General features: G+C 60.4%; 1 protein-coding gene and 1 long non-coding RNA gene across 2 annotated transcripts in view; one reads left to right on the top strand and one right to left on the bottom strand.

Annotated features, from left to right (window-relative positions):
- Nucleotides 1-15,567, bottom strand: part of FAM131C (family with sequence similarity 131 member C) — a 26,600-nt gene extending 11,033 nt beyond the window's left edge. Inside the window, exons 1-3 of the mRNA XM_081575001.1 lie at nt 15,473-15,567; nt 15,248-15,394; nt 14,830-15,083 (exon numbers count right to left, since the gene is read on the bottom strand). Coding sequence (XP_081431127.1) covers nt 14,830-15,083; nt 15,248-15,394; nt 15,473-15,567 — 496 coding nt within the window. The remainder of the gene's footprint in view (nt 1-14,829; nt 15,084-15,247; nt 15,395-15,472) is intronic.
- Nucleotides 7,803-11,964, top strand: LOC145540938 (uncharacterized). Its single transcript, XR_014078650.1, has 3 exons — nt 7,803-8,445; nt 9,917-10,050; nt 11,195-11,964. It is a non-coding gene; the product is annotated as an uncharacterized LOC145540938 (long non-coding RNA).

The following is a 15,567-nucleotide window of genomic DNA, read 5'->3' as shown; positions in this document are numbered from 1 at the left end:
AATCCCTGGTAGCAGAACTAGGATCCCACACACCCTGGAGTAACTAAGCTGGCGCAGCGCAGCAAAAGACCCTGTGTGCTACAAGACCCAACACAGCCATATAAATAAAATTTTAAAAAAGAAAAAGAAAACAGACTCAGGCCCACAGCAGGTGAGGAGTCCAGCCAGATCCCATCAGTGGGATTTGCCTGCCCTCTCCTTGTTACTCCATTTTTACTAACTCTAGTCCTCACACTCCAGCGATTCCTTGACCTCACGGAGACCTGCAATCCATTTGTCCGCCTGTCTTTCATAAGACACTCACGTCCCCACTTCCCTCCTGGCCCAACTAAGACTCCTTGGCATACCCTTAAAGCTCTCCTTTGCAGATGCCCTTGACTCACCTCTCTTAACCCTGTTTTGCCCTAACCCTCCGCCCGGACTCTCAGAGCTACTGGCTGCCGGGGAAAGTCGTGGGTGTCAAGTTAAATCGGTGCCTACCAGTCTACCCAGGGATCCCTCTACATGTCTCTGATTCCTGCGAGTTTGCATCCTGTGAGGTTGACCACTTCATCCTCTTTCCTTCTCGAACTTTCACACAGACAACCCTGCTGGTCCCTGCACCCTAGTGCTGCCTGCTCTCCACCTCTCAGTGCGATCCAGGAGCCTAGGGCAGGTATCACTCATTCTCCCCACCTCAAGTCACTGTCCCGCCCACATGCCACACCATCTGCTTTCCCTCTTGTGACAAAGAGCTGTCCCCCCCAGTCCAAGCCCAGCCGCTCTCCCTGCATCTGGGTCTCCTGCCTGCTCTCTCTTTCCCGTGTTGTCTGAGTTTCTCTCCCCAGAGTCAGCCCATCGGTGTGGCTGCAGTGCCTCTGGGCTCAGGGACTCTGGCCGGCATTGCCTCTCCTGTCTCCTGCCGTGGGGTCCCCTCACCACTGGGCCAGCCCCCAGCCCCTCCCGGCAACACAAGCCTCTCCACCCTTGGAAGACCTCCTCCCGACCCCTGCTCCCTCCACTCCTTGCTCACTCCTGTGCCCCCAACTTAGAGCTGTGTCCAGCCTCTGCTGCCCATCTTCTCCTGTTCTCCAGCACCGGTTCCAACCAGCTCTCCTTGAGACAGCTCTTGGGAAGTGGCCAGAAAGCTCAGAGGGGCCCTCCGGCCCCCGCTTCGGCGGCCCCCCAGCAGGCATGAGGGTGCCCCCCTCTCCAGCCGCACCCTCTCCTGCCCCCCCCACCTCCACGGCTGCTCCTCCTCCTCCTCTGCTCGACCCTGGAGCCGACCCACCGCTCATCCCGGGTCACTTCTCACCTCCCTTCTCCCCTCTCCCGGGAGATCAGCCCTGCAGCTGACACCCACATTTATGCCTCCAGCCCCGATCCTTTGCTGGAGCTCCTGACTGAATTTCCAGCTCCCTACCTGGTTGCCCACTAGGCATCTCAAGCAAACGTGGGCAAAACAGAGCTGGCGAACCACCTTTACGTCCCCAGTTTGGTCCACCCAGCTGTCCCAAGGCAAAATCCAGGCACTTTCTCAGAGTCCTGCTTCCCCAACTCTTCCCACCAACCCCATCCAATCAACCAGCAAGGCCCCCTGGTCCTCTCTCTGACCTCCACTCCAGATTCAGCCCTCTCCATCGCCACTGCTGCTCCCGCCTTGCCCCTGCCCCGTGAGAGCCGTCACCTTCCCCCCCAGCAGCCTCCTCCCTCCCCTGCTGGGCCACCCGCTCTCCACCAGCAGCGTGGGGCTGTCACAGCCCTGGTCAGGCTGTCTCCATCTGCCCAGCTCTCTCCCTTCCTTCAGGCCATCAGCCCGCCCGCTCTGGCAGCAGTTCCCCGCCCGCGCCCGCGCTCACCGTCCTCGGCACTGCAGCCTCCATGCTGCTCCTCAAACGGCCAGGCCCGCTCTTTGTCCTTGCTGCCCCCCCATGCCTGGAGCACTGGTTCCCCAGATCCTCTGGAACCCCATCATCCTGCGCTCAGCTCAAGAGAGGCCGTCCCTGGCCACCTCCCTGTCCCCCCCCACAGTCAGCACCCCGATATTTGTGTTTATTTAAGTGTCCAGCCTCTCCTCCCACAACAAATGTGAGTGCCACGGCAGCTCTGCTCGGGGCTCTGCGTCCACAGCCCCTGCACTTAGTAGGTGCTCTGTAAACACCTGGGGGATGATTTCCACCGTCTGGTAAAAGCACTTATGTGTGGGACGGCAGGGATCAGCCTGCCACTGACAAATTACCAGGGCCTACCATATACTATGGTCACAGTCATTGCTGAGGGAGTGAACACCTTGAACGAAGCAACTAGAATTGCTGGACTGAATCCTTGGTCTAACTTAAAGAGGAATCCTCCAGTCCCCCTGGATGACAGGGAACACTTATCATTCATTTGATTAATGTACTTGGTTACTCTTCCATTCACTGAAAGGTATTACTGAGCAACTACTATGTACCACCCACTGTTCTGAGTACAACGGACACCGTGGTGAAGCCTGGGCTTCCCCAGTGCCTCAGATGGTAAAGAATCTGCCCTCAATGCAGGAGACCTGGGTTTGATCCTGAGGTCAGGAAGATCCCCTGGAGAAAGGAATGGCTACCCACTCCAGTATTCTTGCCCAGAGAATTCCATGAACTGAGGAGCTTGTTGGGCTACAGTGCACGGGGTCAGAAAGAATTGGACATGACTAAGCAACTAACACTTTTACTTTCTTTCACTGGTGGTCCTGTGGTTAAGACTCTGCACTTCCACTGCCAGGGGTGTGGGTTTGATCCCTGGCTGGGGAACTAAGATCCCATATGTTGTGCAGCATGATCCAAAAAAAAAAAAGAGAGAGATGATTTCTCTGCCCTCGTGGACCTGACATTCTAGTAAGTGAGACTATTAACCCAGAACTCACAAGCTCTGAGAGCTTCTCAGAGCTGAGGTCTGTGTATCCAGAAAAGTCCAGTTACATGAAGATCTGTAGACTGATCCTTCGTTCATTCACTCATGTAGCCATTAATTCCTTCAGCCACTGAGCACCCATCTCCTGGATGCCTATACTCTGCAGGCACCTGGGGAGGGAGGTCGGATCAGCTCTGTCCCTGCCCTCAGGGAGCTCACAGTTGCATGCAGGAAGCTCCCCAAAGCCCCTCACTCAAACCCAAGGCTGAGCGGTGGGAACTGTAGCACCAAGGACTGCTGTTCTCTACGCCCTCCTGTCCCAGTGTGACCTAGAGGGAGGGCTCCGTGGCTCAGCCTGGCAGGTGAGGAAACCCAGGGCAGGTGGAGGGTCACAGCCCCAGGCACACAGCCTGTCAGGACCTAAACCCTGCGGGTCTGATGCTGAGGCTCCTCAAACACAGGAGTTGTGATGATTTCCTGCGGGGACTCGGGGCTGCATGGGAGCACTGATGGGGCAGCTGGCCAGGAGGGGGTATCTGGAGGGGGATGGTTTAGGTGGGTGCAGGGATGGTGGGGAGGTAGGGGCGAGGTGGGAGGGGAGGGATTGTGGGGAGGGAGGGGTGAGGTGAGGAGGGAGGGGGTGAGGTGGGGAGGGGAGGGATGGTGGGGAGGGGAGGGGTGAGGGAGGGAGGGAGGGAGGGGTGAGGGAGGGAGGGAGGGAGGGGTGAGGGAGGGAGGGAGGGAGGGGTGAGGGAGGGAGGGAGGGAGGGGTGAGGGAGGGAGGGAGGGGTGAGGGAGGGAGGGAGGGGTGAGGTGATCAGAGTCTGGAAGGAGGGGTCTGGGGCGATGCCAGGAGGGGAGCCTCTGCAGGACGCTTGTCCGGCCTCCACCGTCCTGCCCTGGGCACTGGCTCCCATCACCCTTTCCGGCTAGGGACCACCTGGACAGAAGAAGACGAACTGATGGCGTGGACACAGAAGCGGCTTCCTGGAGGAAGCTGAGGCCAGGGAGGATCCGAGACTGGAGATGGGAGGCACCAGGCAACCCCAAAGGCAGAGCTGGGCGGGCCACTGGTGGACGGAGGGGAGTGGACAGAACTGAAGACTCAGAGATCGGGGGTTAACGAGGAGGGGAAGCAGTGGTGGTCAGGGGAGGCTGTGGGCGCTCCACCCAGCCCCCAGAACCCCGTGGACCCCCACTAGGCAGCTCCTGAGGCTCTTCCTAGACGAGCTGCCCAAGGGCAACTGGGCTGAAACTAGCCGAGAAGCGATGCTGCTCCCAGCGCAGCAGCCCTTGCCCGTGACTGGAGGGGCAGGGCCCCAGCTACTTTATTTCTGGTGGGAAAACTCTGAGCTCCACTCTCATCCCAGAGTCCCTGGTAGGATCAGGCTGAGACCAACCCCTGCAGGACGACGGACATCCTCTCCTGGCTGCGTCTCCTCTGCCCCACTCCACTTCTGCACTGGTTTCCTCTGGCAGGTTCCCTTCACATTCCAGTGGCACCCAAATCCCAGTTTCAGGGTCGGCTCCCGAGGATCTGCCCTGAAGACAGCTGGCTCAGGCTCTGGTGCCCGACTGTCCAGTTCAAATCCCAAGTCTGCCCTTTATTCCCGCGGGCCCTGAACAACTGGCTTCACCTCTCCCAGCCCCCACTTCCGTAGCTGTAAAATGGGCACCTGAGGGAGACAGTTCTCATCCCTTGGGAATTGTCTACTAGGACCCACAACTGAGACCCAGGAGGCTTTGAGGGCCCCACTTTTGGAGAAAGCCGCTCAGAGGGTGGACGTGGGGTGCGGGGAGTGGACACCCTCTTCAAAGCGGCTGAAACCAGCTCTGTCTCCCCAGCCGTCAACCTCCTTCTGACTCTTGTTGCTCAGTCATGTCTGACCCTTTGTGACCCCATGGACCGCAGCACACCAGGCCTCCCTGTCCTTCACTGTCTCCCAGCGTTTGCTCAAACTCATGTCCATTGAGTCGGTGATGCCATCCAACCACCTCATCCTCTGTCGTCCCCTTCTCCTCCTGTCTTCAATCTTTCCCAGCAGCAGGGTCTTTTCCAATGAGTCAGTTCTTCACATCAGGTGCCGAAGTATTGGAGCTTCAGCTTCAGCATCAATCCTTCCAATGAATATTCAGGGTTGATTTCCTTTAAGATAGACTGGTTTGATCTCCTTGCAGTCCAAGGGACTCTCAAGAGTCTTCTCCAACACCAGAGTTTGAAAGCATCAGTTCTTTGGCACTCCACATTCCTTATGGAGAATCACATAAAGAATGAAAATCACATCCATACATGACTACTGGAAAAATCATAGCTTTCACTGTATGGACCTTTGTCAGCAAAGTAATTATCTCTGCTTTTTAATACTCTGTGTAGGTTTGTCAGAGTTTTTTTTGCCCCCCACCAAGGAGCAAGCGTCTTCTGACTCTGACTACCTGTTTCTCCCCACAGGCTGAATGAGGGGATCTCAGGGACTCACTTGCAGAGATCTGGCAAGCCTGCAAAGGAGAGGCCACCGCCTCATCCACCCCCTTCACCCCTCCCGCCCTGGCTGTCCATACTGGGCATAGGGGCAGCCTGCCCTCCCACCTCCAGTAAGGCAAGGACTGTGTTGTCACGGGTCAGGCAGACACAGAGGGAGGGTCCAGGTGTGAGTCTTCCTGGTGCCCTCTAAGAGGGCCGCCTGCAGGCACCGGGACCCCAGCCCCAAAAGGATGGAAGGTGCGCCGCTGCAGGGAGACCAGCGAGTTGAGCGGGGGATGAAGAGGTCAGACCAGATCAGATCTCCCATGACGGCACCCCCCGCTGCTGTGGGTGCTCGGAGAATCTCCCGCGCTAACCTCTGCCCCCTCACTCCAGCGCGTTCCTGCCGCGGATCCTGTGCGCCGGCCGCTCTTCCCTCCATCTGGGACTCTCTCCCCTGTACACAGTTCACAGCCTCACTCCGCCCAGGTCTCTGCTCAGATGGTAAAACCTCAGTGAGGCCTCCCCAACCATCTCAGTTAACAGGACACCCGAGCCTCTCTAGCCCCTCACTCTGTTTTACATCCATCACTCCACAAAGCGTGTGTCTGTTTCCTTGTTTATGGCTTCCCCCTCGAACACGCACTCTGGGAGGGCTGGGACTCTGTTTTATTTGCCACAATGGCCCTAACACCTGCCCAGGGCCTGGCACGTAGTAGGTGCTCGTTAAATATTTGATGTAAGAATGAAGGAATGAACATTTGGGTGCCAGCCACACAGAGGATTCACCAGTGAGCCAGGGGCTCCGAGGGAGCCTCCAGGGCTCCGGATACACACAAATACACAACGGTCTCCGCCCCATGTTTTCTCCCATTTTTTGTGCTGGACTCCGGCATGCCACCGGAGAACGGGACCCAAAGGAGAGAAAGGCCAGCAGAGCAAAGAGCAGACCATGACCTTTGGGTGCGGCCAGCTGAGCGCCAAAGAATTGATGCTTTCCAACTGTGCTGTTGGAGAAGACTCTTGAGGGTCCCTTGGACTGCAAGATCCAACCAGTCCATCCTAAAGGAGATCAGTCCTGAATATTCACTGGAAGGACTGATGCTGAAGCTGAAACTCCAATACTTTGGCCACCTCATGCGAAGAGCCGACTCATTGGAAAAGCCCCTGATGCTGGGAAAGACTGAAAGCAGGAGGAGAAGGGGACAACAGAGGATGAGATGATTGGATGGCATCACTGACTCAATGGACATGAGTTTGAGCAAACTCTGGGAGTTAGTGATGGACAGGGAGGCCTGGCATGTTGCAGTCCATGGGATCACAAAGAGTTGGACACGACTGAGTGATTGAACAACAAGCCTTGGCCCCAGGGGAGGAGGGGAGGGTCAGATGGGACAGGAGAGGAGAGCTGTCATCCAAACTGGATGGGCTGGACATGTGTCCAGAAGAGGTGACAGGGTTCTGTGATCTGCCTGAAGGGTGTTACGGGCCGACAGGTCGGATGGTTCAGTGAGACTGTCTGGGGCAGGGACTGGAGAAAACGGAAGTGGAGTCAGGTTAAGCTCCAGCCCTAGGATCCAGAGCTCAGTGATCCAGGAACTAGGAGCGGTGAGGGCAGTGCAGGACCATGAGGACGCAGCCCTGTGTGCACCCGGAGGGTGCAACACGCTTTGCTCTTTGCCCTCATCTCTGGCCGTGTGACCTGGGCAAATCTTGCCCCTCACTGGGCTTCAGACTTTCCATGTGTACAGAGGCCATGTTCCAGGCCCTTCAGAGTTGGTGTTCAAACCAGGCGGGGGGTGGGGGAAAAACCTTCAGTGGGTCAAGCAAGCAATTTACTAGGTCGTATTTTAAAAGAATGAAACAGAATTGGGTAGAACGAAAAATATCAGAACCCACTGCACAATCAGGTTAAGTCTTATTTCATGAAGCCTCTTTTGAATTGCAAAGACACCCATGTGTGCACAGTTAAGAATTTGCTATGTGTGTGTCCTGGGCTATGATACAAAATACATTTATTCTTATGGGTCCAGTCAAAAAAGTTTGAAAGTTGCCCTCTCTCTGAAGGTTCCCGCACCCACAAGCTGGGGCCTCCAAGGTGCAGACCAGGTGATGCTGGCTACAGGCTTCCCCTGGGAACTCCTGAGGGTGCAGGAATCCCTCCAGGCCTCTGCCCATCGCTGGAAGTTGTTTGGAAACTCTGCGACCACAGAGCGGAATGAGGGGAGCTGGCAGGTGATGCTGAAGGCCTGGAGGAGATGGGACTCGGACAAGGCTATTTGTCGACGTGGCGGCAGACCTGGACTCCTGCTCCCAGCCCCTCCCCAGCTTTCCTGCCCCCTAGCTCAGGAGGGTGCAGGCATCTCTGCCAAAGCTGCTTTCTCCCCCTGAGGACTCTGGCCCTGTGATGTCACAGGCTGGTTGCCATGGAGACATCAGGTAATAAACCAGCCCTGGGTGAAATCACAGGCTGCTCTTTGCCCAGGTGGGACCGGCAGCCATGTCACCACAGGCAACTGGAAAAACAACGTTTCATGCGGGTGGGGGCTGGGGGACAGCCTGCGGAGACCCCTAGCCTCCGCTCCTGTGGGCACCTTCCTCTCCCAAGGGAGCCGTCGGGGCACCCCCTCTTTCCCAGTCCACAGCCCACTTCCCTGAACTCAAGGTCTGAGGTCCCTTCCCTGACTGCCCCTCCACCATGGGCCGGGCGCAGAACAGGCCCCGGTCACCGTGGCAGCAAGGAGGGGCTTCCTGACCCTGCAGGGGGGCACCATCCTCTCCTTCCGTCCCCGCAACCCCCTGCCTCCACCAGAGCTGCTCAGCACACCCAGGATGCTCCCTGCCTTCCCACGCCGGCTCCTCAGTCCTCTGGAGTCCGGCCACCCAGGCAGATGCTCCCGATGCTTCACCCTCTTGCAGCAAAGCTCCCACACTGGTCCTGTCCGCTTGTGCCCGGGGTGAGGCTGCCACATAACTCCTGGAGTCCTGTCTCCGCCTTCCAGCCCCTGAGCTGGCCCTTGGCGCCCATCAGTCATGGTGCCTGCCGTCTGCCCGGGCCCCACACCCTGGGGGACACGCAGGTCCCAGGCTTTACCCTGCTCCCGCTCAACGGTCCAGAGAAGGTGAGGCTCCTCTTGAAAATACACAGGATCTGAGACACAGCCAAGGCCCGAAGCCCCTCGTGAGGCCCCCCTGACCATCTCGGGCCTCCCCCAAGCGTCTCAGGGCCCCTGGACTGAGTGCAGACCATGGCCATGGCCGGCCGTGACACGCTAGGCTCCGGCCCAGCCCTGGAGACAGCTCGGCAGGCACGGCCTCCCCCCACGGGCCTGCCCCGGGCATGAATCCCAGCCCCTCACTCCCAGGGCTGGTGGGCCTGCCCCCTGGTGTCTCGGGGCTCTGCTCTGCGACGTGAAAAGACTGCAACGGGCGGCTCTGAGGACGGAGCGCCTGCCACAGCAGGAACGCCACGCACAACAGCTGCTCCGCCCACCCAGACCCCTGTCCACTCTCTGGGCCCTGGGACAGGCCTCGGGGGCCGCTCCTCCAGTAATTCCCCGGGGCTGGCGCTTGCCTGGGGGCTCGGCAGAGGGAGGTCCTCGTGAGTCACTGCCAGGGCCGCAGCCTGCCCTCTGAACTTGGCAGAGGCCCACCCTTGAGGAGGCCGAGGACACCAGTTCACAGGCTGTCCAAGCCACAGCGTTGCGTGAGTGAGTTGGTGCAACTCAGAGCTGCCCCAAGGGTCCCTTCCCATGTCCCCTCCAGGACCTTCCATGCACCCTCCCCACTCCTTTCTGCTTCCCCTGCCATCCAAGGGCCCAACTTCTCTGAACACCCTGATCTAGCCTCGCCTCCTCCAGGCAGCCTGCCTAGATCAGCCTCAGCTGCATTAGGCCGTCACCTTACCAGCAGCCCTACTGGGCATGGCCTGGCATACACTGTTCACTGAACACCTCCTCTGCCAGGTCTCGCCATCCATCATCTCCATTCCATCTTAACAACCCTGCAGGGAACTCCCTGACGGTCCAGAGGTTAGGACTCAGTGCTTCCGCTGCTGGGGTCCCGGGTTCAATCCCTGGTCAGAGAACTAAGATCCTGCAAGCCAGGTGGCCAAAAGAGAGAGCCAGAGAGAAACTACAGCTCTGCAAATGAGGCACTATTACGCCCATTTTGACTTCCCTGGTGGCTCAGACAGTAAAGCGTCTGCCTACAATGCGGGAGACCTGGGTCAATCCCTGGGTCAGGAAGATCTCCTGGAGAAGGAAATGGTAACCCACTCCAGCATACTTGCCTAGAGAATCTCCATGGACAGAGGAGCCTGGCAGGCTACAGTCCACGGGGTAGCAAAGAGTCAGACATGACTGAGCAACTTCACTCACTCACTCATGCCCATTTTACATATGGGAAAACTGAGGCTCAGAGAGGTGAAGGCACCTCTATAAGGTCACCTACTAGTAAGTGGCAGAAATGAGGCTGAAACCTGGGCCAGTCTGAGACTCCAGAGCTTGTGCTCTGACCGCTGACCAGTATTGATCTCCTGAGACGGTCCTCAGGCTGTTTTTCCAAGTGTGTGTGTCCTGCCTCCCCCACTAGACAAAACTCCAAGGACAAGGTTGTGTATCCCGCCTCAGACTGTGAGCTTCTAAAGGGCAAGGCCCACCCACCCCTTCCTCAGTCTCCCCACAGTGCCCAGAGTGACTCTGCTCACGCGCTCTTCTGGGGCAAAGGTGAGATGGTGCTGGGGGTGGAGGGGTCACAGTCAGGGGTACTGGGGGTGCTGGGGGTGGAAGGGTCACAGTCGGGGGTACTTGGGGTGCTGGGGGTGGAAGGGTCACAGTCGGGGGTACTTGGGGTAGTGGGGCTGGAGGGGTCACAGTCGGGGGTGCTGGGGGTGGAGGGGTCACAGTCGGGGGTGCTGGAGGGTGGAGAGGTCACAGTCGGGGGTACTTGGGGTGCTGGGGCTGGAGGGGTCACAGTCGGGCGGTCAGAGCACTGGGGGTGCTGGGGGTGGAAGGGGTCACAGTCGGGGGTTCTGGGGGTGGAGGGGTCACAGGGATACTGGGGGTGCTGGTGGTGGAGGGGTCACAGTCGGGTGTGCTGGGGGGTGGAGGGGTCACAGTCGGGGGTACTTGGGGTGCTGGGGGTGGAGGGGTCACAGTCGGGGGTACTGGGGGTGCTGGTGGTGGAGGGGTCACAGTCGGGAGTTCTGGGGGTGGAGGGGTCACAGTCAGGGGTTCTGGGGGTGGAGGGGTCACAGTCAGGGGTACTTGGGGTGCTGGGGGTGGAGGGGTCACAGTCGAGGGTACTGGGGGTGCTGGTGGTGGAGGGGTCACAGTCGGGGGTGCTGGGGGTGCTGGGGCTGGAGGGGTCACAGTCGGGGGTACTGGGGGTGCTGGGGCTGGAGGGGTCACAGTTGGGGGTGCTGGGGGTGGAGGGGTCACAGTCGGGGGTGCTGGGGGGTGGAGGGGTCACAGTCGGGGGTACTGGGGGTGCTGAGGCTGGAGGGATCACAGTCGAGGGGTCAGAGCACTGGGGGTGCTGGTGGTGGAGGGGTCACCGTCAGGGGTACTGGGGGTTCTGGGGGTGGAGGGGTCAAAGTCGGGGGTACTTGGGGTGCTGGGGCTGGAGGGGTCACAGTCGGGGGTTCTGGTGGTGGACGGGTCACAGTCGGGGGTGCTGGGGGGTGGAGGGGTCACAGTCGGGGGTACTTGGGGTGCTGGGGGTGGAGGGGTCACAGTCAGGGGTACTGGGGGTGCTGGGGCTGGAGGGGTCACAGTCGGGGGTGCTGGGGGTGCTGGGGGTGGAGGGGTCACAGTCGAGGGTACTGGGGGTGCCCTGGGCAGCCCCCTTAGAGCTTGCACCTCCTCCCAGGCATCATCAGATTCTTGACCTTCCAGAAGGAAGTCCCCCGTCTTCAGTGTCTGCCCTCACAACTCACAGCTCCCAGGGCACGAGACCCAGGGTGGGGCCAGGAGGGTGACGGGTGGTCTGGAGGAGCAGGCTGGGGCAGGAAGGAGCAGGCAGAGAGCTTTAGCCCCAGTGGCATGAGATGGGCACTGAGAGACCTAGAGCTGGAGAGAGGAGGGTAGACAGACTGCTCTGTACAGACTGTCACCGTGGGTGGCAGCAAAGCCAAACTGAATGCTAACACTGGCGCTATTCCAGAGGGCTGAATGTCTCAAGCATGGGCCACATGCTCGGTACCCATCTCCAGGTGGGACATGAGAAAGCACAAGGCAGGAGTTCTGTGCTCAGGCTCCAAGATCACGCAGTCCTGGATTCAAACCCTGCCTCTCTGGGTCCTGCCTGTGTGATCTCAGCTAGGACCCTTCCCGTCTCTGAGCCCTACGCCCCCCTTTCGGGGTTGAATGGGGTCTAACAAGGTCAGGAGAGTGATGCCTCAGCCAGCTCACGATAAGCACTCAACACAATGAACACTAGCTCCGAGGAAAGGCGTTTGTTGCCTTCTTCCGGTCCCAATCACTTTCCCCACGTCCTCAGCACCTCACGCATGTCTTTTCCTACAAGGCGGGATGGTGCTCAAAGCCCCTGTAGCTTCCCCTTTCTCAGCCAAGAGGGTCTGGATTAGCTGTCTGCACAGAAGGGTAATAATAAAAATTAAAAACTAAAGTGACAGCTAACACTTAGAGGGCTTGCTACATGCCAGGTGGTGGTCTGCGTGCTTTACATGAATTAACTCATTTAATCCCCTCCCAGTATCCCTGGTGGTTCAGCTGGTAAAGAATCTGCCTGTAATGCAGGAGACCTGGGTTCGATCCCTGAGTTGGGAAGATCCCCTGGAGAAGGGATTGGCAACCCACTCCAGTATTCTTGCCTGGAGAACTCCATGGACAGAAGAGCCTGGCAGGCTACAGTCCATGGGGTTGCCAAGAGTTGGATACGACTGAGCGACTATCACTTTCAGTAACCCTAAGACATCCATACTGGTATTATTCCCATTTTAGAGATGAGAACACTGAGATACACATACAAGGTTAAGTCCCTTGCTGAGGTCGCAGAGCAGGCTGGCCGGCTCCAAAGTCCGCACTGCTAACCTCTCAGGCCTGGCTTGAGGGAGCTGACTGCCGCCCAGGGCTGGGTGGGGTGGCTCTCTCAGCTGCGGCCTGAAACCTGGGGTTCGGCTGGGGCAGCTGCAGTCACATGCGGGCCCTGGGGTGGGTATGGGCAGCAGGAGGATGCAGTTTCTGGCCTGGCTTCAGGCTGCGAGTTGGGCACGTGGAGTACGGGGACTGTTGTTAGCAATTATTGGTGCAGGTGTGGACACTCCCAGGGCTTCCCAGGTGGCGCCAGTGGTAAAGAACCCACCTGCCAATGCAGGAGACACTAAGAGACGTGGGTTCAATTCCTGGGTCGGGAAGATCCCCTGGAGGAGGGCATGGCAACTCACTCCAGTGTTCGTGCCGGGAGAATCCCGTGGACAGAGAAGCCCAGAGGACTACAGCCCGTAGGGTTGCACAGAGTCAGACATGACTGAGCAACTGAGCATGTGGAGACTCAGAGGCTCTTGAAAGCCAGAAGCCGGCGGCTGGAGAGGAGCAGGCCAGGCCAGCCCTGGGTCCAATGGCGGGCTGTGTGGTACAGAGGACAAGGGCACAGGTTCCGAAGCCGCATGACTGCTGCGTTCAAGCCTAGCTTCTGCTCTTTCTTAAGCATGCAGCCCAGACTGTGTTTCCCTGTTTGTAAAATGCAGGCTGCGCTAGTAGAGACCCCAGACTGGCTAGTTGTGCCTGGAATATGCCCATCAGCACCTGGTGATCCGTAAGCACTCTGGGAGTAGCAGTGACAGCTAGAGGGGTAGGTGGCCTCCACTCAGGTGTCCAGACCCCCAGAACCCAGAGTGATAGGATGATGTTTGTCCTCTGCTCAAGCGGGCTCGCACTTTCTGTACCTGCATCCAGCTTGCCTGCGGGTATGTTGGGACTGAAGTGGGCAGACCCCTTCGGGAGGGCACAAGGTCAGAATACAGAATGAGGAGCCCAAGCCACTGCAGGAAGGGTGGAGACCTCAGGGCGACCTCACACAGACGGGCACGGCGGAGGGCCCAGCACCAGCTACGGGGGCGGGGGTCAGAGGACCCAAGCCCCCGCCCCAGTCCTGACACCACCACCCTGGTCTGTGGCTCACAGGCAAGTACCCCTGGGGCCGGGCCTCCGGCACCTGGCACAGGACGGCCGAGTATGTGGGAGGGTCACAATGCCAGGGAACATCAGGACCCCAACACCTGGAGCCTGCCCAACCTTCCGGGTTTCTGGAGACATGCCAAGAGCCTGCTGGTTCTGAAGAAACTTGAGTCCTTTCCACTCGTAACAGTACCTTCCCCTCTGGCCAGGCTGGAGGCTGCAGAGCAGACGCTGTGCTGGGCTCACCGCCTCTGGGCGCCCAGCATGTACACAGTGGCTGGCACACAGTAGGTGTCAGGCTGATGTCAGTTTAATGAATGAATAAATGAAAGAACCTCACACAGCCCAACCCCCACCCACGATCCCACCCACCTGAGACATCCTGAGCCACTTACCTGAACCCCCAGGTGACCTGGTGAGCAGAGCCCCAAGGCAGCGCCCTTTCCCCGATGTCTCCCAGGGCAGGTCCCCTGGAGCCCGCCCAGCCCCTTCCCAAGGCCTGGTTACCCCTCCACACCTGAGGAAGGGCTGGGGTGCGGGGTGAGGTGGCGGCCCCCCAAGGCCGTGCCTGGGGTCAGTGGGTTTGGCTTCATACCGCAGAGTAGGAGCCAGGGTCTGTCCCCTCCTCAGCTCAGCCCAGCTGGTCCCGCTGTGGGGTGAAGCTACCAGGCTCAGCCCCCTCTGAGAGGCCGCTCTGCAGCCTGTTGGAAACTGGCAGGGGTGCTCCAAAGACCAACACCTGCCCACCCCTTCCCTGCCACCCCCACCGCGCCGCCGGGCGGCTCCCGGGGGCTCCCTGGTTCCAGCCCAGGGACAGCCAGGGGTCAGGCACCGGCGGGCAGCAGCAGAGAGCCGCGGCGGAGACAGGCCGCGGCTTCCTGGGGGCCCCGGCCGTCTGTCCCCCCGCTGTCCGCAGACCGGGCTGGGCGTGGGGCTAGGCGCCAGCAGAAGGGGCGGGGGCCTTCTTTAGAAGCTGTTCATCCCACTAACCCCTGCCTCGGGTGCGTTCAGGCACTCTTTAAAAACAGGGAGCGGGGTACGCGACAGCGGTGGGCCCTGTGTCTCGGGAGGCGTGGGAACGGGGGCCGGCTTGCGCTGCGAGTGCCCCGAGTCCCACCGGAGAGGCCGGGACTCGCAGACGCTCCGTGTCCCCCACCCCAGGCGGGGGGTGTGCGGCCGCCGGGAAGGGATGGGGTGTGGATCCAGGCGGAGCACCGTGACCCCCGGGGCGCCGGTGGGGTGCGGCCGCCAGGAAGGGCGGGTCGTTCCCCCCACCCCCACCCAGGCTCCCCGGAGCGGCCGAGGGACCGCGCGCGACCCCGGCGCGGGCCCCTGTCCCCCCGGCACGGCCCGCGGCCCCCTCACCTCGCGACACGCAGGAGCCCATCACGGGGCCGCGGGGCCGGGCCGCCGGGCGCTCATGTCTCCGCGGGCGCGGGGCCCACGCGCGGCACCGGCGCGGACGAGCGGGGAGGGGGTCGGGCCCGCGGCTCCCGCCGCCGCCGCCCGGTCGTCCGGATCGCGCCGCCCGCTCGCCTGGCGCCGCCCCGCCGCGGTCAGCGCGGGCGGGGCAGAGCACCGGCGGCCGGCGCACCTGTGGCCGCGCGGCGGGGGCGGCGCTGCGGGCGGAGGCGGAGCGGGCGCTCTGAACCCCCGGCCCTCCGGCCGCCCGCCGGGGCGCGGGGTGAAGGGCAGGGACGGGCAGCGGGGGCGGGGAGGTTCCAGCGGCCGGCCAGCCGGGCGGAGCGCAGGGCGAGCAGTGAAGCAACGGAGGCAGTCACACGCCTTGCCCAAGGTTCCTGCGCGGTGAGGGACGGCGACTTTTGACCGTCCGCCCCTCACTGGAGATCGATGGCCCAGGCCGGGGGTATAGACGGTGCGGATGGTGAACCGGTAGGTCAGGGTCACGCCCTGCGGTCCCCTCCGGCTCCTGAGGGCGGGTGACCGGGGCCCCTCGGGGTTTCCTGAGCCCCTCTAATCACTCACACTCACCCTCTCACAAGCCTACCCATGGGCACACGTGTGTACACAGTTGCACGTGCGAACATGTGCTTCACCCACACGCTCACCACCGCACACACCCACATTGACACACACTCGCAT

The sequence above is a fragment of the Giraffa tippelskirchi genome, chromosome 3 (assembly GCF_054371585.1).
Source record: "Giraffa tippelskirchi isolate mGirTip1 chromosome 3, T2T-mGirTip1v1.2.pri, whole genome shotgun sequence".
Classification (NCBI taxonomy): domain Eukaryota; kingdom Metazoa; phylum Chordata; class Mammalia; order Artiodactyla; family Giraffidae; genus Giraffa; species Giraffa tippelskirchi.
The sequence above is the reverse complement of the archived record's forward strand: the minus strand, read 5'-3'. Positions and strand labels throughout refer to the sequence as shown.